General features: G+C 50.1%; 1 protein-coding gene across 1 annotated transcript in view; it reads left to right on the top strand.

Moving 5' to 3' along the window:
• Nucleotides 1–23,281, top strand: part of WARS1 (tryptophanyl-tRNA synthetase 1) — a 36,157-nt gene extending 12,876 nt beyond the window's left edge. The window contains 10 exon segments of the mRNA XM_036842622.1: nt 29–242; nt 1,230–1,338; nt 9,468–9,520; nt 9,523–9,589; nt 10,300–10,482; nt 15,409–15,509; nt 17,435–17,547; nt 17,760–17,933; nt 20,682–20,822; nt 21,993–23,281. Coding sequence (XP_036698517.1) covers nt 29–242; nt 1,230–1,338; nt 9,468–9,520; nt 9,523–9,589; nt 10,300–10,482; nt 15,409–15,509; nt 17,435–17,547; nt 17,760–17,933; nt 20,682–20,822; nt 21,993–22,154 — 1,317 coding nt within the window. The 3' untranslated portion in view covers nt 22,155–23,281.
• Nucleotides 23,282–23,926: the final 645 nt, after the last annotated feature.

Raw genomic sequence — 23,926 nt, 5'->3', positions numbered from 1 at the left:
CTTCACCCTTATTCCTTCCTTTGTACAGGATGAAATTGATTCCGCAGTGAAGATGTTGTTATCCTTGAAAATGAGCTACAGAGCTGCCACAGGGGAGGATTACAAGGCTGACTACCCTCCAGGGGACCCGGCACCTGGGAGTGATAGTGGCCTGGATGCCACAGAAGCGGACGAGGACTTTGTGGACCCGTGGACAGTACAGACAAGCAGTGCAAAAGGCATTGACTATGACAAGCTCATCGGTACGTTATGGGAAAAGCCCCAGCTTTTAGGAGTGATTCCATTGAGTTGATTCCACTGATGTTTTCTAATTTGAATTAATCGTACATCCAGTCAAGCTTCAATGCCAAGGGGAAAATAGATCCTAAAATCTTTTAGTGGTACACTATATTCCCAGAGGATTATTTTTAATTAACATAACAATATAAAATATATCTCAAAATAATGATTTATAGTAGATAGCTTAGTAGAAGCTTTTTCCTTTTTTTTGAGCAATTCAGAACCTGGGGAAGGTCCATTGAACTGGGCATCTTTGCAGTCATTTAAATTGTCTTTAACTCAGTGGGTACAAGTCAGTCATAGATTACTTAAGGTTTCTCCTCCAGTGATACTGAGTGTGGAGCTAAACAGCTGGAAGTCAGCTTAAGAAAGATGACTCCTCATAGGTGGCAGGTCCTCACTGCCAAGCCCTTCATTGGAGGGCTTCCTGCTCAGGAAAATCCTTACTCTGAGATCATTGATGGCTGTCAAAAAAGAAATGGAACTAAAATGTTCTTACCTAAGTCTAAGCCATTTTCCATGATTCATGTGTAGACTGTCAATGAGGGAAAATTCTCTTGAAGACAGCCGTTAATTTGGTTAAAGACTATTTAAATTTATGGTTGTCAGTGAATATAAATTATACCTTAATAAACAGTAAGCAGCAGGGGCCTGTGTGTGTGTGTGTGTGTGTGTGTGTGGTTGCCTAGAGTTGCTAGCTAAACTGCATTCTGGATCTGTTTCCTGTCAGAATCCAGTCCCAGACAAAAGAGCATTTTGTTCTGTAATTTATTTTCTGTTCTGCTGGCTGTGACCTCCACTCTGAGCTGGTGGAAGGGACCAGAGCCTAAGGCCTAAAGAGGCCTGGGTCTGTTGAGACTGTGCGTGGATCACAAGTCTTTCCCTCTCGTTTCAGCAATATCACCAAACCTCCCACCACCTAAGATCGGCATCTCTTCTTTTTTTTCCAGTTCGCTTCGGAAGCAGTAAAATTGACAAGGAGCTGATAAACCGAATAGAGAGAGCCACGGGTCAGAGGCCGCACCACTTCCTGCGCAGGGGAATCTTCTTCTCACACAGGTCAGGGTCTTCTCACTGCAGGACCTCCCACCCCTCCCCTTCTTTCAATGAAGGAAACTATCAGGATGCTGTTCCCTCACACTGCCAGGCCCCTGGGGGGAGTGGTTCCACCTCCTGTCCTGTCAGGAGCGGGCTGTGGGATGGCGCCCGTCCCTGCACCTCTGGCCCTTAGTTTATTCATCTGTAAACTGCCCACCTCACAAGGTGGAGGTCAGGTACACAGCAGATGAGATTCATGCCAGGTTACGTGCTATAAACTATAAAATGTCACAAAACAAAAGAGATTAACGTGTCCAAGTTCAGCATTTCCCATGAGATAAGCAGGAGGCTTCCTGAAATTACATACTTCTTCCTCCTATTGTACTGGCCTACTCATAAATAATAGCCAAAGAGAAACTAATAGTATGGCTGAGTTGCTTTGCTGTGCACCTGAAACTATCACAGCATTGTTAATCGGCTATACACCAATATAAAATTAAAAGTTAAAAAAAAATTTTTTTTAAAAAAAGAGAGAGAAACTAATAGAGCGAACATGCACAGAATATCCCTACCTGAGATCATAAATTCCACGCAGATAACATCAGAGAACAGGCGGCTTCTGAGCGAGGTCTTGCCTCTCCCACCCCACACATCGCCTCGGGTCGGGTTCAAGGCCATGTTCGTGGAGTTTATAGTCCGGGGTAGGGTTGTTCTGTTCTGCCCGCACATCAGGGTTACGGAGAGCACGTGCAGGACAGAACTCGGCAGTCTGCCGAACACTTTAAATTCTACACGCAGAGAACTCCAAGCCCCGCTCAGCCTTCCTTCTGGGCAGAATACAATCAAAGCTTTTTCCTTAATTGAGATTTAATTCACATGCCATAAAATTCACCTTTTGAAAGTACATAATTCAGTGGTTTTTTTGGTATATTCACAAGGTTGTGCAACCATCACCACTATCTAATTCCAGAACATTTTCCTCACCCCAAAAAATAACCCTCTACCCATTAGCAATCACTCCCCATTCCTCCCTCCCCACCAGCACCACTGGCAACCACTAACCTACTTTCTGTGTCCGTGGATTTGCCTGTTCTGCACATTTCATATAAATAGAATCATACCACATGTGGCCTTTTGTGTCTGGCTTCATTCACTTAGCATCATGTTTTCAAAGTTCCTCCATGATGTATCATATGTCAGTAATTCATTCCTTTTCATACCTGAAAAATATTTTATTGAATGGACATACCCCCCCCCCCATTCAACAGTTGATGGACATTTGGGGTATTTTCACTTTTGGGTTATCAATAATGCTGCTCTGAACACTTGTATACAGGCTTTTTTTTTTTTTATAAATTTATTTATTTATTTATTATTTTTGGCTGTGTTGGGTCTTCGTTGCTGTGTGTGGGCTTTCTCTAGTTGCGGCGAGCTGGGGCTACTCTTCGTTGCGGTGGGCGGACTTCTCACTGCAGTGGCTTCTCTTGTTGAGGAGCACGGGCTCTAGGCGCTCAGGCTTCAGTAGTTGTGGCTCACGGGCTCTAGAGCGCAGGCTCAGTAGTTGTGGCACACAGGCTTAGTTGCTCCACGGCATGTGGGATCTTCCCAGACCAGGGCTCAAACCCGTGTCCCCAGCATTGGCCCGAGTATTCTTAACCACTGTGCCACCAGGGAAGTCCTATATACAGGCTTTTATGTGGACATATATTTTAAGTTCTCTTGAGTGTGTACGTGGGAGTGGAACTGCTGGGTCATAAGTTAACCATTTAACTTTTTGAGGAACTTCCAAACTGTTTTCCACAGCGACTGCATCATTTTGCATTCCACCAGCAAAGTGCAAACAAAGGTCCCAATTTCTCCACATCCTCGCCAACATTTATTATTTTCCATTTTATGTTTTTCCATAACCATTCTAGTAAGTGTGAGGTGGTATTTCATTGTGATTTTGATTTGTATTTCCATAATGACTAATGATGTTGAGCACCTTTTCATGTGCTTATTGGCTGTTTTTATATATTCTTTAGAGAACTGTCTCTTCTGATCCTTTGCCAACTTTTTAATTGGGTTATTTATCTTTTTATTATTGAGTTATAATAGTTCTTTATATATTCTGGATACTAGCTTCTTATCAAATACTTGATTTGCAAATATTAGCTCTTTACAGTATCCTTAGAAGCACAGTTTTTAATTTTGATGAAATCCAGTTTTGTTTGTTTGTTTTTTGTTGCTTGGTGTCATATCTAAGAAACCATTGCCTAATTCAAGGTCATGAAGATTTACACCTGTTTTTTCTTCTAAGAGTTTTATTCTTTTAGCCCTTACATTTAGGTCTCTGTTCCATTTTGAGTTAAGTTTTGTATATGTGAGGGAGGATTCAACTTCATTCTTTTGCATGTGAATATCCAGTTGTCCCAGTGCCACTTTTTGAAGACTGTTGTTGAATTTTCTTGACACCCTTGTTGATAATCAATTGACCATATATTTAAGGGTTTATTAAATATACTACATAGTCTTGATTATGTAGCTTTATAGTAAGTTTTGACACTGGAAAGTGTGAGTCCTCCAACTTTGTTCTTCTCAAGATTATTTTGGCTATTCTAGGTCCCTTGCATTTCCAAGTGAATTTTAGGATCAACTTGCTAATTTCTGTAAAAAAAAAAAAAAAAACAGGCAGCTAGGATTTTGAAGAGATTGCACTGAATCTATAGATCAATTTGGGGAGTGTTGCCATCTTAAAATATCAAGTCTTCCTATCCATGCACAAAGAACGTCTTTCCATTCACCAGGTCTGTAGTTTCTTCCAGCAGTGTTTTATAGTTTTCAGTGTGCAAGTCTTGCACTTCTTTTTTTTTTAATAAGTTTATTTATTCATTTATTTATTTATTTATTTTTGGCTGCGTTGGGTCTTCGTTGCTGCGCGCAGGTTTTCTCTAGTTGCGGCGAGCGGGGTTACTCTTCGTGGCAGTGCGCGGGCTTCTCATTGCGTTGGCTTCTCTTGTTGCAGAGCACGGGCTCTAGGCATGCAGGCTCAGTAGTTGTGGCTCGCGGGCTCTAGAGCGCAGCCTCAGTAGTTGTGGCGCACGGGCTTAGTTGCTCCGTGGCATGTGGGATCTTCCCAGACCAGGGCTCAAACCCTGCATTGACAGGCGGATTCTTAACCACTGCGCCACCAGGGAAGCCCGAAGCCTTGTACTTCTTTTGTTAGATTTATTCCTAAGGTTTTGTTTGTTTTCATGCTGTTGAAAATAGCGTTTTCTTCATTTCCTTTTTGGATTGTTCATTGCTGTTTCTGAAGGAAAGTGCACTCCTGTGTATTTCCTCTGGCTCAGCGCTCACTGCAGGTCTGCTTCACTTCTGACACCGGATATGTGGGGTTTCCACACGTCAGGAGGTTCTGCAGCACAAGCTGGTGTCTTACAATTTAACCCAATTCTGACACTGTCTACCTGGAGATAGCGTCTCATCCCACAGGTTAAGGGCTCAGTCCCACAAGACTGCCCCCAACCTCCCTACTTCACACAGGAATCACAAGTCCAGACTGTTACCCGTGCCATAAATCAGAGGGCCCCACGACTGCTTCGTGGAGTGAATTTGCCAGAGCGTCTCACATAAGTCAGGAAAACATTTTACTTACTAGATTACCAGTTTATTACAAAAGGGTATAATTCAAGAACAGCCAGCTGGAAGAGATGCACAAGGCAAGGTGTGTGGGAGCACAGCGCTTCCATGGTCTCCCTGGGCACCTCTCTCCCCACTTCTCCATGTGTTCACCAACCCGGAAGCTCTCTGAAGCTGTCCTTTGGGTTTTTATAGAGGCTTCACTACATAGACGTGATTATTTAAATCACTGGCCACTGGTAATTAAACTCAATATCCAGCCCCTCCGCCCTCCCCAGGAAGTGGGGCGAAGGCAGGGGGGACTGAAAGTTCCAATCCTCTAATCGGAGTTGGTTCCTGGGGACCAGCCCGCCTCCTTAGGTTATCTAGGGGCTTTCCAAAAGTCACTTAAGTAACATAAATTTTGGTATGGTTGAAAGGAGCTTATTATATGAATAACACTCCTTCTATCTTTATCATTCTTATCACTTAGGAAATTCCCACAATGGTTTAAGGAGCTCTGTGCTTGAAACAGGATAGAACGAAGACCAAATATATATTTCTTATAATCAATCACAATATTGCACTACTGTATAGAAATACAACAACTGATTTTTGTTTGTTGATCTTACATGCTGCAACTTTGCTGAGTTCATTTATTAGTTCTTATTAAAAAAAACAAAGTTCAGCCACATAAATTTGAAGATCTAATTATCTTTATTCAGTGATTCATAAATCAGGCAGCATCCCATCTAGCGACTAGAAAGGCGCTCCACGGGGTTTACAAAGTGGAAGGTTTTTACAGGGAGAAGGGTGGGGGCGCTCCAAGGGGTTTACAGAATGGAAGGTTTTTACAGGGAGAAGGGTGGGGCCAGGGAGGAATTAGCAAAAGGAAAAAAAGGATGATTTTTAGGCCAGGACATCTTTTTGTGGAAGGGAATGGCAAGGGTTTTACCACGCAGATTGATTCTTGAGGGAGCGAAGGTGTAGGGCGGGGGACAGTTTACCTCATAGGTGCTGAGCAGAAAATTCCAGACTGGTTGATTAATATTACATTTCTGGGGAAGGTGGAAACTGCAGTTAAATCAGATATTAAGTCTAGGTTTAGTATCATGGGCTTTAACATGATACCATTTGGGGCCTGTGGTTTTCTTTTTAACATTCTTTTTTTTTTTTCTTTTTTTGTGGATTCTATAGCATTTTTGATATATAGAATTATTCCACCTGCTAGTAAGGATAATTTTACTTCTTCCTTTCCAATTTGGATTCCTTTTTCTTGCCTAATTGCTCTGGCTAGAACTTCTAGTACAGTCCTTGTGAAAGTGATTCCTGACCTTAGGGGAAAATCTTTCAGTCGTTTACCATTGAGTAGCTGTGGGTTTTCCATAAATGCCCTTCATCATTTTAAGGATGTTCCCTTCTATCTGAGTTTGTTGAGTATTTTTATCATGAAAGAATGTTGGGTTTTATCAAATCTTTTTTCTTCCTCTGTTGAGATGATCAGGTGGCTTTGTCATGTTTCCTATTAATACCCGTGTATCACATTGATGGATTTTTGTATGTTGAACCAAGTTTGCATTCCTGGAACAAATTCCAGTTGATTATGGTGTGTAATCCTTTTTATATGTTGCTGGATTTGGTTTGTGAGTTGCTGAAGATTTTTTCATCTGTATTCATAAGGGACATGGTCTGTAGTTTTCTTTTGATGTCTTTGCTTGGGTATCAGAATAATACTGGCTTCATAGCATGAGTTGAGAAGTATTCCCTCTTCCATTTTTCTGGAAGTTTGTGAAGGATTGTTGTTAATTCTCTTTTGAAAATTTGAGAGAATTCACTAGTGAAGCCATCTGGCCCGAGGCTTTTCTTTGTGTGACGTTTTTTTTTTATTCCTAGTTCAATTTCTTTTCTTGCTATAGATCTGTTCAGATTTTCTATTTCTTCTTGAGTCAGTTTTGGTAGATTTGTCTATTACATCAGGGTTGTCTAACTTGCTGGCATACAGTTGTTCCTAGTATTATTCCCTTATAATCCTTTTTACTCCTATAAAGTGTTTAGTACTGTTGATTTTGGTAATTTGAGTCTTTTGTTTTTTTAGCTCAAGGTTTATCAATTTTGTTGATCTTAAATCAAAATTTTTTATCTTAGCATTTTACAGTTCTCACTGCCCTGTGACTTATTTACTTCAGTATAATAATGCTGTAGGCTCTTGGTTTAGGGAGGTGTAGGACTTGAAGCTTTGGCCATGCTCAAATTTGAGAGTGCCTCTCAGATCTGTAAAGTAGGTATTTGATGAGATCTGCCACGTGCTGTCAGGCTCCCTCTGCAGCTGAGGGGTCCCTGCTGGAAGCCATCCTCACAAAGCTGAGCTGAGCATGGGAGCCTCGTCAGCGCCCTGCCCTCGGGACAGCACATCGTGAGTGCTCAGAGACTTCCTACAAAGCCATAAGGAGCAGCTCAACCGGGACTTCCCTGGCGGTCCAGTGGTTAGGTCTCTGTGCTTCCACTGCAGGTGGCACAGGTTCAGTCCCTGGTCGGGGAACTAAGATCCCACATGCCACACGGTGCGGCAAAAAAATAAAAAGAGCAGCTCATGTGACGGCTTGTACTCTTTTTCTTTTCTGTAAGCCGATAAAAGTTTGATTTGGTTACTTGTGAGAACCAAAGAAGGACTCTTTTTCTTCCAAAATCAAGTGTTTCATTCTTTCCTTATTTCAGAAGCACTGTGTGATCGTTCCTTGGGGAAAAATCAAAACTATGCACAAAACCAGAATCCCCCTAATCCTATCAGCCCCAGAGATAAGCACTGTTAAACCCTGGTCTGGGGTGTAAGGAGAAGTCGCTTTCAGAATACTCTTGTCTGGGTTCTCCTACCCAGACCTCTGGAAAAGGCAGCTATTCCTCTTTTATGTGGGCATACTTTGCCCAGAAACAAAGAACATTCACACCCTGGAAGGGTGGTTTTCATACTCTGCCAAACGTTGCAGTCACTGGCAGGGTTTTTTTTTTTTTTTTGTTTTGTTTTTTGGGGTTTTTTTAACATCTTTATTGGAGTATAATTGCTTTACGATGGTATGTTAGTTTCTTCTGTATAACAAAGTGAATCAGCTATACATATACATATATCCTCATATCTCCTCCCTCTTGCATCTCCCTCCCACCCTCCCTATCCCACCCCTCTAGGTGGACACAAAGCACCGAGCTGATCTCCCTGTGCTATGCGGCTGCTTCCCACTAGCTATCTGTTTTACATTTGGTAGTGTATATATGTCCATGCCACTCTCTCACTTCGTCCCAGCTTACCCTTCCCCCTCCCCGTGTCCTCAGGTCCATTCTGTATGTCTGCGTCTTATTCCTGTCCTGCCCTGGGTTCTTCAGAACCATTTTTTTTCTTTTTAGATTCCATATATATGTGTTAGCATACGGTATTTGTTTTTCTCTGACTACTTCACTCTGTATGACAGTCTCCAGGTCCATCCACCTCACTACAAATAACTCAATTTCTTTTTTTTTATGGCTGAGTAATATTCCATTGTACATATATGCCACATCTTCCTTATCCATTCACCTGTCAGTGGACACTTAGGTTGCTTCCATGTCCTGGCTATTGTAAATAGAGCTGCAGTGAACACTGTGGTACATGACTCTTTTTTGAATTATGGTTCTCAGGGTATATGCCCAGTAGTGGGCTTGCGGATTGTATGGTAGTTATGTTTCTAGTTTTTTGAGGAACCTCCATTACTGTTCTCCATAGTGGCTGTATCAATTTACATTCCCACCAACAGTGCAGAGGGTTCCCTTTTCTCCACACCCTCTCTAGCATTTATTGTTTGTAGATTTTTGATGATGGCCATTCTGAACCGGCAGGGGTTTTTAAAAATACAGATTCCCAGACGTCACCCCAGACCCACTGGACCAGAGTCTGTGGAGGCAGGACCTCAGGCAGATGTGGTGTGGAAACAGCCGGCCAGGTGATTCTGATGTACCGCCAGGGAGGAGGCCTCTTCGTGTGCACTGTCGGTGGACCCCAGTCCTTGGGGAGGGTGGATGAATTCCAGAATAACTCCCAGGTGAAGACACCTGGTCCCAGTGTAGCTGACGGAGCCCAAAGCAGACCTCCACCTGGGGACATCCTTACCTCCCTCCCTAAGTCAGGACTGTGGGAGCCCTGCGATTTCCCCGTCTGGGCAGCAGAGTGTCGGCGCTGCGTGGTTCTCAGCGAGGACTGGGTGGTGTCGGCCTGGGGTCACTCCCAGGAAAGTGTGTGAAGTGGGCGGCATGTCAACATCGATACTTGCAGGAATTCCAAGAGAGATCCAGCGGCTGACCAACATTTACGTTCATTATTCCCAACCTGCATGTCTTACACTTTTAAAACGATCACAGGAGAACCAGCTCAGAAGAAGTTTCCTGTCGTTTTTACAGCATAAGCACCAAGGATAACAAGCTCTAGTGATTATCCGGGTTGTTTTGTCTCTTTATTATTTCCAAATGAGCATTCACACCGCGATTTTTTTCTCAGAACATCACACTATTTTTTCTCCTTTTTCCTTTAGAGACATGCATCAAATTCTTGATGCCTATGAAAATAAGAAACCATTTTATCTGTATAGGGCAGGGGCCCCTCTTCTGAAGCAATGCACGTAGGTCACCTCATCCCGTTATCTTCACAAAGTAAGTATTGCATCGTATGACTGTTCTCACTTGTATTAGTGAATCAGAAATGTTAGTCACATTACTGATCGAGTATGGTATATAAAATTATTTGTTATTTTGAAATTCTTTTGAACCATGGAGAGACTAAATCAGCAGTATATCTGCCAATCATAGATAATAAATGTATTATTTTGCCAAAAAAAAAAAAAAAAGAAAGAAATGTTAGTCACAAACCTTGTCTAGAACTGACACGACAAGTACTAGTTCACGTCTGCTTGAACAACCCAGGTCTTGGGGAGTTGCTGCCTTTGTGGCTTCTCTTCACCTGTTCCTGGTGTCGCTTAGCGGGTTGTGGGTGGTAGAGAGAGCATTGCTTTGAGTCAGTGGGACCTGCGTCCTCCTCTTCCCCTGTCCATGTGACCATAGAAGAGTTACTTCTCTGGGCCTTAGTTTCCACATCTGCCACAGGGAGTAATTAATACCTACCGCCGACAGTTCTCGTAAGGCTTCAAAATAAAGTGTGCAGAGTAGCCAGCACAGAGCTGACATGGTAATAACAGTGGTAGCCCTTATTAACAGGAGTCAAATTCACAGTGTGATCAGAGCGTGTGTGATTTTTGTGGGCAGGGACGTTTTGACATACATTGTTAGCAGGAACCGTGTTTTCAGAGGCACAGTGGCGTTTTTCTGCAGGGAAATGAGATGACGGCCTTCCCTCCCCCGGTCTCTTAGGTGGCTGCAGGACGTGTTCAACGTGCCCTTGGTCATCCAGATGACCGACGACGAGAAGTACCTGTGGAAGGACCTGACCCTGGACCAGGCCTATGGCTACGCTGTGGAGAACGCCAAGGACATCATCGCCTGCGGCTTTGACATCAAGAAGACTTTCATCTTCTCTGACCTTGACTACATGGGGTAAGGAGAGAACGCCTGGCTGCCTTTTAAATAAGTAGATGCAGATTGTAGACAAGTCATCACGGCCACGGCAGCTGAAACACCTGAAGCAGCTCGAGGTCTGGAAGATGGTTTTCTTCCTTTATTAAATGTTATGGTCTGGTTTATTGGTTTATTGACAAATAAGGTTTCCATCCTCAGCTTGTGACAGATGTGCATCTGTGTCGCAGTTTCTCTCCACGGATGGTCAGCTGTGCCAATTTGGGTGTCTTTCTCTTTCTCAGTGTACCTTTTTCCCTACAGAGAAAAGACTCACTGGTGACACAGTTCCCTCACAGTCTAGTTAAACCAGACACTTAATAGTCCAAAAGATTTCCTTCTGGAAGTCCTCAAATTGTAACTTCTGCGGTTTTGAACTTCATTCCAGACGACTACCAAGAAGTGTGTTAGAAAAGTAAGACTCTGTCCACCGTCCCAAGAAGAATGCTCTTCAGGTCACCAAATATTGCATGAGCCTCTAAGATGAGGTGCTCCCTGCACGGCTCTGGCCGTCCATGGGCGACAGTGACTGAGGGCCCAGCTTGCTGGTGGAGTGCAGCCCCTGTCAGGAGATTTGTGAGAGGCCCAGACAGGGCGTGGTGGAAACACCGAAGGGCTGCGCGGGCAGTAAGTGCAGGGGAGCTTGCTGGTGAACATCGCCCCACAGGGGTCCCTTTTGTTACTGCTGAAATCTGAGGGGTAGCTTCATAGCCACTGAGAGAAATAGGTGCCTTGGTATGAAATCTGGCCTTTCTAGCAGCCAGTAAATGAATGAATTTTCTAATTTTACCTATTACATTTTTTAATCGCTCTCTTGTGGGCACAGAGGCATTCTGGGGTCCATGAAGAAACATGACCTTCCAAGGGAGGAAAATAGACCTGGGTTCGAGTCCCAGGTCTCCTCTGTTCAGGGTCTGTGAGTCAGCAAGTGTGGTCCATGAAATAGGGTTAGATGAGACCTTAGCTGTCACCGTTACTATCATTTTTCATGACACTTAGTTTATTTCTCTCCCCCTGTTCCTTAAAGGACCTGATTCGGCTGCTTGGACCCATAGACCACACCACGGGTTCTGCTGCTCTTTTTAGGACAAGGCAGTGCTGGCATCACACAATCACTGGCGTCCTTTCGTGCGGCCTCTTCCCACCCACCGTGGCCCCTCTCGGCCTCTGGTCCCCCACCAGCCAGCGCTCTTTCTAAAAGGCAGGTGTGGCTCAGTCCCCTGCTCACAGCTTTCCTGGTTCTCCATCATCATCGGGATAAAGTTCTCGCTTTCCCCTCTGCACACCAGCCCCTTGTGATTTGGCCTGTGTTCCTCTCTGGTCACCGCCCCCTCCAGCTAGACAGAACAATTGGCTGTTCCACACCCTCGCCTTTGTCCCTGCTCTTCTCTGCCCTGGCCCCGGGACTCCCAGCTCCGCGGATTCCTATGCTGTCTTCCAAGCACGTGGTCAAGCACCGCCTTCTCCTGGGAGCTGTCTCTCCTGCAGCCAGATTTAGGTACCCCTCTCTGGTCCCCCTGCGCCCTGGGCCCCCCCTCTGGTGCAGCGTGAGGGGTTGTCCTCTCCCACTAGACCAGTAAAGCAGCGGTCACGGGGTTGCTCGCTGTGGCCGGTGCCCCCGAGGGCCCCGAGAACACAGCACTGAGCAAAACGAAGTCCCCCGTTGTGGTGCTGAGATGTTGGTGGGGACAGAAACAAACGCCTCTGACGAGTCCGTGAGAACGTCGGGGCGGGGGCGTGAACTTCCGAACAGTCCGCGTGAGGAGACCGCCATGGCCCCACCATGCTTTCAGCTTGTTCTGAGAGACTGTGGCGTCTGTGGCGACTGGTTTCCACCCTGTCTCTGTGGCACCTGCAGCTTCAATTCTGCCGCCTTTGCTCCCTAAGAACTTCCTTTCTCTTTATGAACATGGAGTAAAGATGAAAACCCAGACAAAGGGCCTGTCCTAGCTCTTCTTACGTATTTTATGTTGAACCTAAAGTTAGGAGGGACATTTAAATGTTAAGGTCTGTTTTCAAGTGTCTTTTTCCCTTAAAGAGTTTCTTCTAAACACTCAAGCATTTTACTTTTTTTCTTGAAGTTTAACTCAAAATCTAAATCTCTGACTTCATAAAGCTCCTTCCCAAGCCAATCTTCCTTAGGAGCAAGAAATACAACAAAGCCTCTTCCACCCTCTCGGGGGGCTCCATGGGGGAAGGAGCCGGTGCTGGGGCTGAGGCTTCCCGCCACCGTGTCCCCCCACACGTTTGGGCCCAGCGGGGCCTTCCTGCCAGGACCCCCGAGGGGTGGAAGGACACTGCTCCGGGAATCTGAAAGCCAGTGCTCCAGACCCAGCTCTGTTCCGGGTTTGGTTTGGTTCCTGTGGGCAAGTCCTTCAGTTCTCTGAGCCCCCGTTTTCCTATGCAGTTGGGGGTTAGTACTAGTGAGGGGTGGTCTAGCCGAGGGATTCAGAGTGCCCTGCCTGGGCTCGCGTCCTGACCACCACCTCCTGTGTGACTCGGGCAGTGAGTGTTGGACAGGTGTTTATTGAGCATCTACTACATGTCAGACTGATGCTGGGGGTTCAGCAGCCAAGACAGTTATCCAGCCGCTCCGTCAGGTTCTCTCTAACGGGAGTTCACAGGTGGTAAACCAGGTGAGAATGAGTGTTGTGAGGACAAAGGAAGAGCAGGAAGGACAGGACGGTCAACTCAGTGGACGGGGGCACCTGGGCCGCAGGCTCACGAGGCCTGACCACTGAGCCGCTGCATGTGGAGTGCTTCCAGCAGAGCCCGGCCCTGGGGAGCACTCAGTGTCACTCTTGAAAATCTCTTCCAACTTAGAACCCCGTCGCTCATTTGCCTGCCTGTGTGAGGAAATCCAGGCCATGTTCTCCAAGCTATGGGAGTGTGAAGGCAGGTGTTCCTGGGGGGGCAAACTGGTACCCAGCCCTCATTTACAGGATGCAGCTGGGTCTGTTCCTGGTCCCCAAGGCGAACCCTCGGGGTGCGTCATGCTGCATCGGCACAGGGGCGAGCCCGGGGGACAGACATCCCTGGGGGGTTGGCGGGGTTGTGGCCATGCTCTCGGTGCAGCCAGAAAGCGACCCGGCCTCCAAGAACGGTCAAGGCTGTCTTCTTCAGAAGTACTGCTTCTGATACTAGGGATGCTGTAGACTTTCCCTCCTTGTGGGGCTTGGAGGCCATCTTATACAGCACGACCCCAGATAGAAGAGGATGGGCCTACCGGCTGATCTGCCCAGGGGACTAGCATTGACGGTCGCCTCAACCCCAGGATGCACGGAGTTCTTGCTCATCCCCGCCTGGTGGTGGGCAGCCCTGGTCCTCGCCAGGCGTAGGCAGCATGAGGCCTGCTGCTGTCCCCCAGGAGACCCCTGGCACGGGCGGTAGCTCCTGCTGCGGCAGGATGAACGAGCGGGCGTCTCTCCAGGGGGTTATCCCGCTCTGCTCTCGGGTGTGTTCAGTGTACCTCGGGGGGTGTCGGGGGGGTGACGTGTGCCGGGAGCGCTTTGCTTGCTGCCATTGCCCCTGGCGCGTCCTCCGCAGCACCGTTCCCACCCTGGCCGGCGCCCCCAGGGCTGAAGCGGAAGCCACCATCCCTCCCCCGCCTTGCTCCCTGTCTGAGTGGGACGCTGCTCAACTCAAACAGACCCTGCTGCGGTGGCCTTGGCCTTTACCGGCCTCCCTGCCTTGTGGCTGCCCTAGACCCAGGCAGCCGGCATCCCTGCACTTCTGACACTCGCCCCCTGCCTGCCCAGAGGCGTTCGGTGGCCCTCCGTCAGGGCCAGAGCCTTAAACTCTTCAACTGCTGTGAGATGTGGTGAGAAAAGCACAGGCCTTGGGGCCAGACGAGCCTAGGTTTGGATCCCAGGTCCTAGATTCACTAGGTTTATGACCGTAACCTCTCTGAGCCTCTGTGAAAGTGGAGGCGAAGCTGCCGCCTCACAGGGGAGCTGGGCAGTGGCCGTGTATCTCCCGCACTCAGCACAGCTCCTGCCCCATGAGAGTAAACAGCAGCTTTCCCGCCTTTTCCCTTTTTATCTTTATGGTGCCTGACACATAATAGGGCCTGGAGGAAAAGCTACTGAATATGTTAGTCAAAAGATGCAGTGTAAGAAGCGCCTCTGGGTTCTGCCCCTTCAGCCTAGTTCCTTCTAATAGCAGAATGGCTGCCACAGATCCAGGCCTCGTATTCACACCCCTCACCCCCCAGGGGAGTTCGCCCTGTCCAGACAGCCTGGCTGCCCCACGGTGGAGGGGACAGTGGTGGCCGGATGCAGGGAGGACCAGCTGCACTGAGACAGACCCTCCTTCCTGGGCCCGTCAGTTGCTATCCGGACACTCCATCCAGCAACAAGTTGCAAATACCCTTGAACAATGAGGAGGGTAATCCACGTAGAACTCACAGTCGGCCCCCCACAGCCTAGGTTCCCCACATCCGTGGATTCAACCAGCCAAGACCATGTAGCACTGCAGTGTTAACTATTGAAAAGTACCATGTGTAAGCGGACCCGTGTTGTTCCAGGGTCAACGGTAATCTCCCACGAGAAAGCACACAGTCCGTCTCAACAGAAAAGCTGCACTGGGGCCCCCAAACTTAAAGCCCCATATGCTCAGCCAGTGACCCTGGCAGAATTTAAATATCTCATGTTAGCCGTTGAGTTAACCGCTGAATCCGGTGTGTTCTTGCCTTATTTGCTTCTCAGCTTCATGTTGATTTCCTTCCACAGGTAGAGGTGTGTTCGCCTCGCCTGCCGCAGGCATCTTTGCGTACAGGGGGCGTCACAGCGCCTTCCTCCCCAGTGTGTCCCGGCCTGTGTCTGGCCTGCCATGTTGTACCATCTGCTGCTTTGCCCTCAGTGGACGCCACCCTCTGGGTCCGGGGTTTGATTCTGATTGTCTTTGCAGGATGAGCCCAGGCTTCTACAAGAACGTGGTGAAGATACAGAAGCACGTCACCTTCAACCAAGTGAAAGGCATTTTCGGCTTCACTGACAGCGACTGCATCGGTAAGGAGCCCGCGGTCCCCCCCCCAGCTGCCCTCGGAAAGGAGCCGAGCTCAGCAGGAGGCAGCTTGACGTGCTTGGTGCCTGCCCGGGGCTGAGCTGTCTCTGAGATGGTAGCATTTGCAGTTTGTCTCTTTAAATAGGTGGGTTTTCCCTGGAACATAAAGAGCTGGTGTGATGCATTTGGCCCCTTTTCTGGGCCATGTGGAGCTATCCCTCGGGACACCCTCTGTCCCTCTCCTTAGTCATCCGTTTTAAGGTTTAGAAGGAAGAGAAGGGTACGGATGACTTCTGTCCTCCGCCTGCTCCTGGGACCCCAGTCAGCGTGGGAGGCCTTGGTGGGGGCCCAGGGGGTGCAGGAGGGCCTGCTCTATGGCCGGAACCTGCCGTCTTTGTCTCCCTGGACCTCAGCTTCCCCACCTGCAAAAGAAAGGTCCTGACCGGAGGCCCTGGGAAGCCCACCCTGCCTGCCCTCCCTCGCTCTCCTTCCAGGCTTGTCCCCAGCGGATAGGCCCCCTTTGCCCACGTTTACGTCCCTTTCCCTGTATCTCCCTCCATGCCCCTTTCAGATGCATTGGCTTTCTCTCCTTTGAGACGCTTAGGTCCTTGAGCTGCGAATCAATCCTGAGACTAGTGGCTTTGTCTCCGGACCCCCTCCCCTTTATTTTGGGTGCACAGCCCCAGGCCTAGTAGCTGCCAACCTGGGCAGCTCCAGGATGTGCCTGCAGGCGCTCTGTGCCGGGTGTGCCTGCTGGGAGGGAGCACATTCCAGGGCCCACCGTGAGGGGCCTGTAAGGAAGAGTGCAGAGAGAAACGTGCAGAGGCCTTACTGGGGGGCTTTTCACATAAGCAGAACCCTTTGATGTTTCGGTTGGATCCATTCCTGACAACTGGGGCATAAACCCTGTGCTTTTGAAAGAGTTTTTTAACCCTGGGAATCCCGGCATCGAGTGGACAGATGTCTCCCTGAAGGCTGCCCCAAGTGAGTAAGGAGACAGCAGGCGTAACGAGGAGCTGCACACACTTCGCTGCCGAGAGACCTGGGCTCGAACCCTGGCTCAGCCACTTACTGACTGCGCACTGGTTCCGGGAAACCACAGAGGCAGTCTGAGCCTGGCGTCCACGTGCATAAAATGGGGACGACAGTGACATCTTCATAGAGTCGTGGGGTGTAGACGAGCCCAGGGAAGGCCCTGAGCCAGAGCCGGGGATGCTCAGTGCTGTAAAGGGGGTGCTGGCGCCCATGGCAGCTGCCACGTGGACACCCAGAGGCAGAAAGGAACCCAGAAATGAGGTGTGTCTTTCTGCAGAGGGGAGAAAACAGCTGCTGGGAAAGAGCATCACAGAGACAGCATTCCAGGGCTGGAGCCACGTGGGCTATCTGGGAAATGCCTGAGCAGCGCAGAGGGGTAGACTGGCCCAGCCCCACTTATAAGGGTCACGCCAAGATCCATGCCCTTTGACCCCAGAGTTCCGCTTCTGCAGGTCTAAGCAAATAGCAGTAGCAGCGTTAACAACAGCAACATCCAAGATACTGAGAACAGCTTTATGTACCAAGATGTCATAATTTATAATGATTAAAGCTGAGGAACAACCCAGACGCCCAGTGGGAAGAGAATGGCTGACCCTCTAGGGTGCGTGTACGGGATAGAGTGTGGGTGAATGTTACAAAGTGGAACCTGTAAAGAACAGACCAGAGGAGAATCACAACTGAAATGCAGACTGTGAAAGGGAGAGAAAATGGGTGAAAAGAGACACAAACTGGGACTACAGGTTTTTTTTTCTTCCTTCTACTCTTGTGTAGTTTTCAGGTTTTCTTTAATGACTGTTACTTTTCCAGTGGGGAGAAAGCCGATTTTTGTTCACCCCTTTTACAGTTCCAGCAGGAAGCGGTCTCGTGTATAAAGATGTTTTGTCCTCCCTTCCAGGGAAGATCAGTTTTCCTGCCATCCAGGCCGCTCCCTCCTTCAGCAACTCGTTCCCCCAGATCTTCCGAGACCGGACAGACGTCCAGTGCCTCATCCCATGTGCCATCGACCAGGTCAGGAGGCAGGGCCAGGGTTGTGTCATGCTGGGTGTGGCAGGCGGTTCTTTGCCCTCTTCGGTGGGAAAGGAGGGTCTAAAAGGTTTTTTCGGGGCGGAGCTGATTCTTTGAACTCCCTGGAAGCTTGGGGGTGCTGTGAGGCCCGCTCGGGGGTTGCTCACGGGCTAGCAGCTGGCCCACTTGTCCCACTGTCCCCTCCCTCCCCACAGGACCCATACTTCAGGATGACCAGAGACGTGGCCCCCAGGATTGGCTACCCTAAGCCAGCCCTGCTGCACTCGACCTTCTTCCCCGCCCTGCAGGGGGCCCAGACCAAGATGAGCGCCAGCGACCCCAACTCCTCCATCTTCCTCACGGACACGGCCAAGCAGATCAAGACCAAGGTGAGCGCCGCCCGGGGCGCGGGCAGCCTCTGCGCAGGGCCACACCACGGGGAGACACACATGCAGGGTGCTGCTCTGTCCTTTGGCCTCCGCTGCCACGGGGGCCCTGAATTCCAGGGTCCAGGCAGCCTGTCCCCGTTTCCAGAGAACAGGGGGATTTTCTTATTTGTGTCTTTTCATGTGGGCAAGACTTTGGAATTTTTTTCTTTTTTTTTCTTCTCTGATTTCCTCACCAACACTGTTCGGGAAGCAAAATCACGGCAATTTTCTTTAGTTACAGTTAAACAATAGAAAAAATGTCAGGTATTTCTGGGCATCAGCCGTATTCCAGGAGCTGGGCCAGGTGCTTTCTTTATGTTTCTCGGTTTTAATTCTCACTGGGAGATAGTGGTGTGTTCCCTTTAAAGACAAGAAGGATGAGGCCCAGAGAGGATGGCCAACTTGACCAGGTTTCCACCGGAAACCAGGAGATGCCCTCCCGGCCCACGGGCTGCCGTTACCAAGCTGGTAGGGGCTGGTTTTCTCCAGAGCCTTCTCACTGAGACTCAGGACTGATGAGCCTCCTTCCACAGTCGGGTCCCGCCCAGGAGTGCTGCGCCCGGCCCGGCATGCAGCAGGAGCTCAGTAAATATTTTCCGGGTCACCAGAGAAACTGGAAATCGGAATTAGTTTGAACTTCCTTACTTTTCAGGGCCACATTTCTGTTGCTCAGTTCTGAACTGCCAGTATGTGTTCAGCCCCCTCACTGTTCCACAAAGCTGTTGACATTTTATTTGGAACCAAGTGCACGTTCGCGGGTTGGACGATTACAACAGGAGCGACAGAAACTGTATTTGAGGCATGTAGTGCGTCCATCGGAGTTCCTGCCGGGCCCCTACCCCTTCTGGAAAGTCCCACATTCTGGTTGACAACAGGGAACCCTTAGTATCAGAACTGTCTTCCAGGAAGTGGTAGCCGCCAGCTTTCCCAGCCTCGGCAGGGCTTTCCTTTCTCTTTCACTTCTGGCGGAAAATTCCAGAGCGCGGAGTGCAGAAGAGGGGAAGGGAAGCTCCTGTTCCCTCTAGCAGAGAAGTCATTTTGTTTTGTTTTTGGAAGTTGTTTTAAAGAAGTCGTTTTGGCTCTGGGACATTTTTCATTCGCTCAGGACCAGCAAAGACCCAAGGGCTGGGTGAGCAGTGAGCGGAGGGTCGGGAACCACCCAGGCTGCCAGGGTCACGAGCACCCTGAGGGGCAGGACAGGGTCAGGCCAGGCCCTTGTTCCCAATCCCCAAGCCCACCTTCAACCCCAGAAGCAGAATCTCCATGCCAGCCAGGAGAGGGGGGCATCCGCTCCAGGCCCCTCCCACGAATAGCAACAGTGGAGCGCTGGGGACACGGCGGCTTGGCTGCGTGACCACCTGCCGTGTGCTCACCTGTGCGAGCTCACTGAGTCCTGACAGCCACCCCGGGGGCTGCGTCCATTTCGTAAGCAAGGAAATAGGGCTCAGAGGGGTCCGGCAGCTTCCCTGCGTTCACACAGCTGGGAAGCAGTGGGGCAGGGCCATAACCCGGGTCCTGCACGGCTTGGGCCCTCCGGTGGCCTGGAGGCAGGAGCCCTGGGTTGTCTGGGCCCCGCCACTTACCTGCCATTGGTGAGTGACCATGGCTGTCCAGGTGTCACTGTCAAGTGGGAGCAGCTGTACAAAACCGCAGACTAGGGGCAAGGCTTCCATGAGATCACATATAAAAGTGGTTGCAAACTGTAGAGTGCCACCCAAATTTAAGATTTCAGTTCCAACGTGGATCGTTGGACCGCTCCTTTGTCACGCGGGCCAAAACACGCCTCCCGCCTCCCTGGGACGTCACGCCCGGGGACAGGTCGGAGCTTCCGCTGTCCCTCAGAGCTGCTGGCACTCCCACCAGAAAGTCCAGCTTTCTCTGGCCTCACTCGTGGCCGCCAGCCTCTGCGCCTGATGTTAGTCTGCGATTCTGGATGATCCGGTTAGGAACCTGCTCCGGAGTCCTGCTGGGAGGCTTACCAAACGTCTCCACTGAGACTGTTGACGCACCCTTTTCTGGAGGAAAATGAGGGTGACGTTTGTACGTGATAGGTTTCTCAGATAGTCATTGAAAGAACATTGAAGGAACTTTGTCTCCCCTTTTTGGCTTTTCTTCTCTTACCTCTTGACCCTGATTTCTCTAAGATTATCTTCAATCCTACAAACCATTTTGTTAGTTTCTGAGTCTTTCTTTCTTCAGCTTCTAGAAATGCCTGTCTTCAGGTGGGGCACCGCCTGCGGGCCTGTCCACCTCGGCGCTCTGCACGGGTTCTGCTCTCCCGGGAGCCCTGTCCTGTGCCTCGCGTCCTCCCGTCCATGGTGGGGGGCAGGGGGGCGCTCTGCTCTCCTGTCCTCCGCCAACAGCACGCCCTCCCAGGCAGTAGCCGCCCTTCCCTGCTCGTCCCTTTTACTCTGAAGATGGCTCATATCTGTCCTCTTACTGAACCCGAGGACACTTTAGGACATTTTCCCCAAATTTCAGCACAGGTGGTGCTTTGGCTTTCCCGATTCTATTCTGTGTCTCTGGGGAGTGGGGGGGGTCAGAGCTCATCTGCCCTCCGGTCCCCGCTTCTCTTCAGTGAGCCCCGCGGCGGCCCGTCCCGGGCTCGGTGGGAAGGAGCAGTCTGAGGGCTCCTCCCACTGCTTGGGCCGGCTTCCACGCGCAGGGCGGCGGCCCGACGAGCATCTGTGTGTCCTCTCGCTGGCGCAGGTCAACAAGCACGCGTTCTCCGGAGGCAGAGACACCATTGAGGAGCACCGGCAGTTTGGGGGCAACTGCGACGTGGACGTGTCCTTCATGTACCTGACCTTCTTCCTGGAGGACGACGACCGGCTGGAGCAGATCAGGAAGGTGAGGCGGGGGCCCAGTGGCCACACGGGGCCTGGAAGGCCTGGCAGCCACGCTGGGGGCAGCCAGCGTCCCCGGTGCCTGAGGGGCAGGCGCTCAGCTGAGACCACATTAGAGTTGAGTAGATCGGTTGTGTTCTGACCACGTGCCCAGAGACCTCATGAACAGGTAGTTCCCAGAGGAGAAGATACAGACTGCTCGTGAGCAGGCACACAGAAAGGTTTAACCCTACCAGTCATCGAGAAGTAGAAGTTAAACCAAGACGCCTTCAGTGTTGAAACGATTCCACTACCGATTTAGCGGGTTTGTGCCATATTTGCACTGATTGTAATCCAGACGCTTTGGGGCTCACCGGGGTAAGTCGAGTGTTCCCAGCGTGCCTCTCAGCGAGCCAAAGAGCCCGAAGAATGTTCATAGCCCCTGCTTCAGGTTTTCCAATTCTTGGCATCTTTTCCAAGAAACTAATCCTGAATAAGAAAGAGCTCTCTATGCAAAGATGTTAAAATGATAGTAGCAAAAAGTTCAGAAGAGGACTCTGTACAACAGAGGAAACCTTAACTGAGAATAGTCAGGAGGGATTATTACGCAGGTGTGAGGTTTATGGTCACACAGGAGAATACGCCAGTGATAGTGATAAAAGGACACCAAATTGGACGTGCAGTGAGATCCACTATGTTTAAATACAGTGCACCAGAAAAAAATCTAAAAGAAAACATGCCAGGATATTAGCAGTGGCCCTTAGCCTCTGGGCACTGGCTTTGCAGGGGATTTTTTTCTTTACTTTGCTGCTGCTTTGTGGTTTGGGTACCTTATTAAGTTTGTTCAGTAAGTACATGTTACCATCACAATCAGAAAATGAAAAAAGATTCGGCAGAGATTTTAGAGAAGCCAGTAAGGCTGAAGGGAGCAGTCATGGGTTCAGGGCTTGGAGCCCCCTGACCCCGCAGGAGGGTGGGTGAGGTGGGGTGGCTGGCCCCGTTGTTCCCCTCGCTGTGCCAGCGTGAGTCACGGCTGCTCACCAGGGCCCAGAGTCATTTTAAGAAAGGCATGGTTAAAGGTTCTCATTTTTCTATGCCACCCGTGTGCCAGGCTCTGCATGGGTGGTGCCCGGGGAAGGGAGGTACCCAGGGCGTGCGCAGCCGTTTCTCACATGGCCTGTCTCCTCCCGGGCAGGATTATACCAGCGGGGCCATGCTCACCGGCGAGCTCAAGAAGGAGCTCATAGAAGTTCTGCAGCCCTTGATCGCCGAGCACCAGGCCCGGCGCAAGGAGGTCACAGACGAGATAGTGAAAGAGTTCATGACTCCCCGGAAGCTGTCCTACGACTTTGAGTAACGCTCACTTTCTATACACTTACTAAGAGATGTAATTTTCCAAGAATCCCAGCCCAGTCGAATCACTACTTCTCTTAGGCTGTGTCACACGGTAATTACTGGCCTGGTGTCTATAAGCCCTCTGTGTGTATCAATGCTGTTTCTTCTGCTGAATGTCATTCCCTGTCTCCTGTGAGCATAACCCTGTGGGGTGATTGGGTGCCGGGTAATACTGAGTGGTCACACAGACAAGTCCAGCTGGAGTCTCTCCCACAAAGCAGCCCCAAGGATGTGCAGCCTTGGGCTGGATGTCCACTGGCCAGCCTGTTCTGGTCCACAGGACGGCTCCTGTTTGAAAGCATCCTACATCCAAACATACTCTTAAACGTGCTCTATCAAAGAGTATGTAGTCTATGTATGCATACCTGGAATCAAGATGTTATTACCATAAACCGAAAGAAGTGCTTCGAAAAGTTGATGTGGGGAAGCTTAATTGGCACAAGAGGCATTTCAGCACATGCCCCCCCAAAATTAAAAAGAAGAGTGCTGGCCAAAAGCTTTGTTAAACATTTAACCAAGAGATCTCTCAGCTTGAAAGCTGCCTTAAACGTTTCTGAATATTGGCCAGAGTGGGCCAGTTTTTACTAAATTGAGTCTTTTGTGGGTGAAACTTCCCAGTTTACGTACTAAACTCCAGACCATGCATGTACTGTACTCCAGAAGTCATGCTGTTTTCCCCGAATGTACTAATATTCTGTTTGCACCAAGTAATCCTAGACACTCCATCCTGAGAAGTGACGGCTGCTCTACTCTGATTGTGCCAGACGCTGAGGGCAGTCTGTTGCCTTTGCAGGTGCTTTTGTTTTGACACTTGACTGGCGTGGAAGTCTGTCTGCACAGAGCAGTGCCCTGCCTGTGCCCCAGACGGGTGGGCACAGCTAGGCAGCGTGCAGCAGCCCTTGAGGCCCTCGGCTGTGTGTCCATGGGAGGCCCGTTTAACCGAGCGCCCTGTGTAGTTTCGGAAAAGCAACAGCCCGTCTCGGGGAAGCCCCGGGTCCAAGAGCCTGCCCTTGCTGGAGGTGCAGGGTCCGCTCCTGGGTGCCCCACTCTGGTCTCACTCGTGACACATAAACTTCCTTTGGTCCCGCCTGTGTCACTGTGCTCCGTCTGGGCTTTGCGGGCTGAGCAGGGGCCTTGCTCCAGCCCGGGGCCGTGCCGCGGCCTGACCCTCCGCGGATGCCCTTGCTCCTGCACGGGTCATACCGGGATGCGTTGTGGGACGGAAGCACGGTCCCGGGGGCCCCACGGTGTGGAGGTGCAGGCTTCGGAATCGGCTGGAAGCGGCCCCTTCCTGGCGCTCAGCGGTCTCCCCGTGCTGGCTTCCACCCTCCCTGGAGGTTCCCAGCAGCTGCTGGAGAATGCAAGCAGATGTCCTCGTTTCGCGGACAGCACAGGGGCGTCAGAGCGGCGCCGTGTAGCGACAGGGCCCAGGCCAGGGGCCCAGCCGGAATGGAGCCCTGGGCTCGCTCTGCCCGCCCACCCTGTACTGCAGGTGGGCAAACTGAGGCTAAGGAGAGGAATGTGACTTGTCCGAGGCCACACAGTGAGTTGTGACCGAACGGGCCCGTCCTGTCTCGTGTGCCGTCTCCCCGCACAGGCTGTTTTACACGTGACGGCCCTGAGGTTTCCACCTGGGTGGCTGGGTGCCGTGTGCGGCACGAGCTCATCCCGTCTCCTGTCCCGGCCTCAGCTCCCGCGGGACCGGATGTGGCCCGTGGAGGTGAGCCCAGAGGA

This window comes from Balaenoptera musculus, chromosome 2, assembly GCF_009873245.2.
Source record: "Balaenoptera musculus isolate JJ_BM4_2016_0621 chromosome 2, mBalMus1.pri.v3, whole genome shotgun sequence".
Lineage (NCBI taxonomy): Eukaryota > Metazoa > Chordata > Mammalia > Artiodactyla > Balaenopteridae > Balaenoptera > Balaenoptera musculus.
Note: the sequence above shows the minus strand (reverse complement) of the source record. Positions and strands in the feature narration are given on the sequence as shown.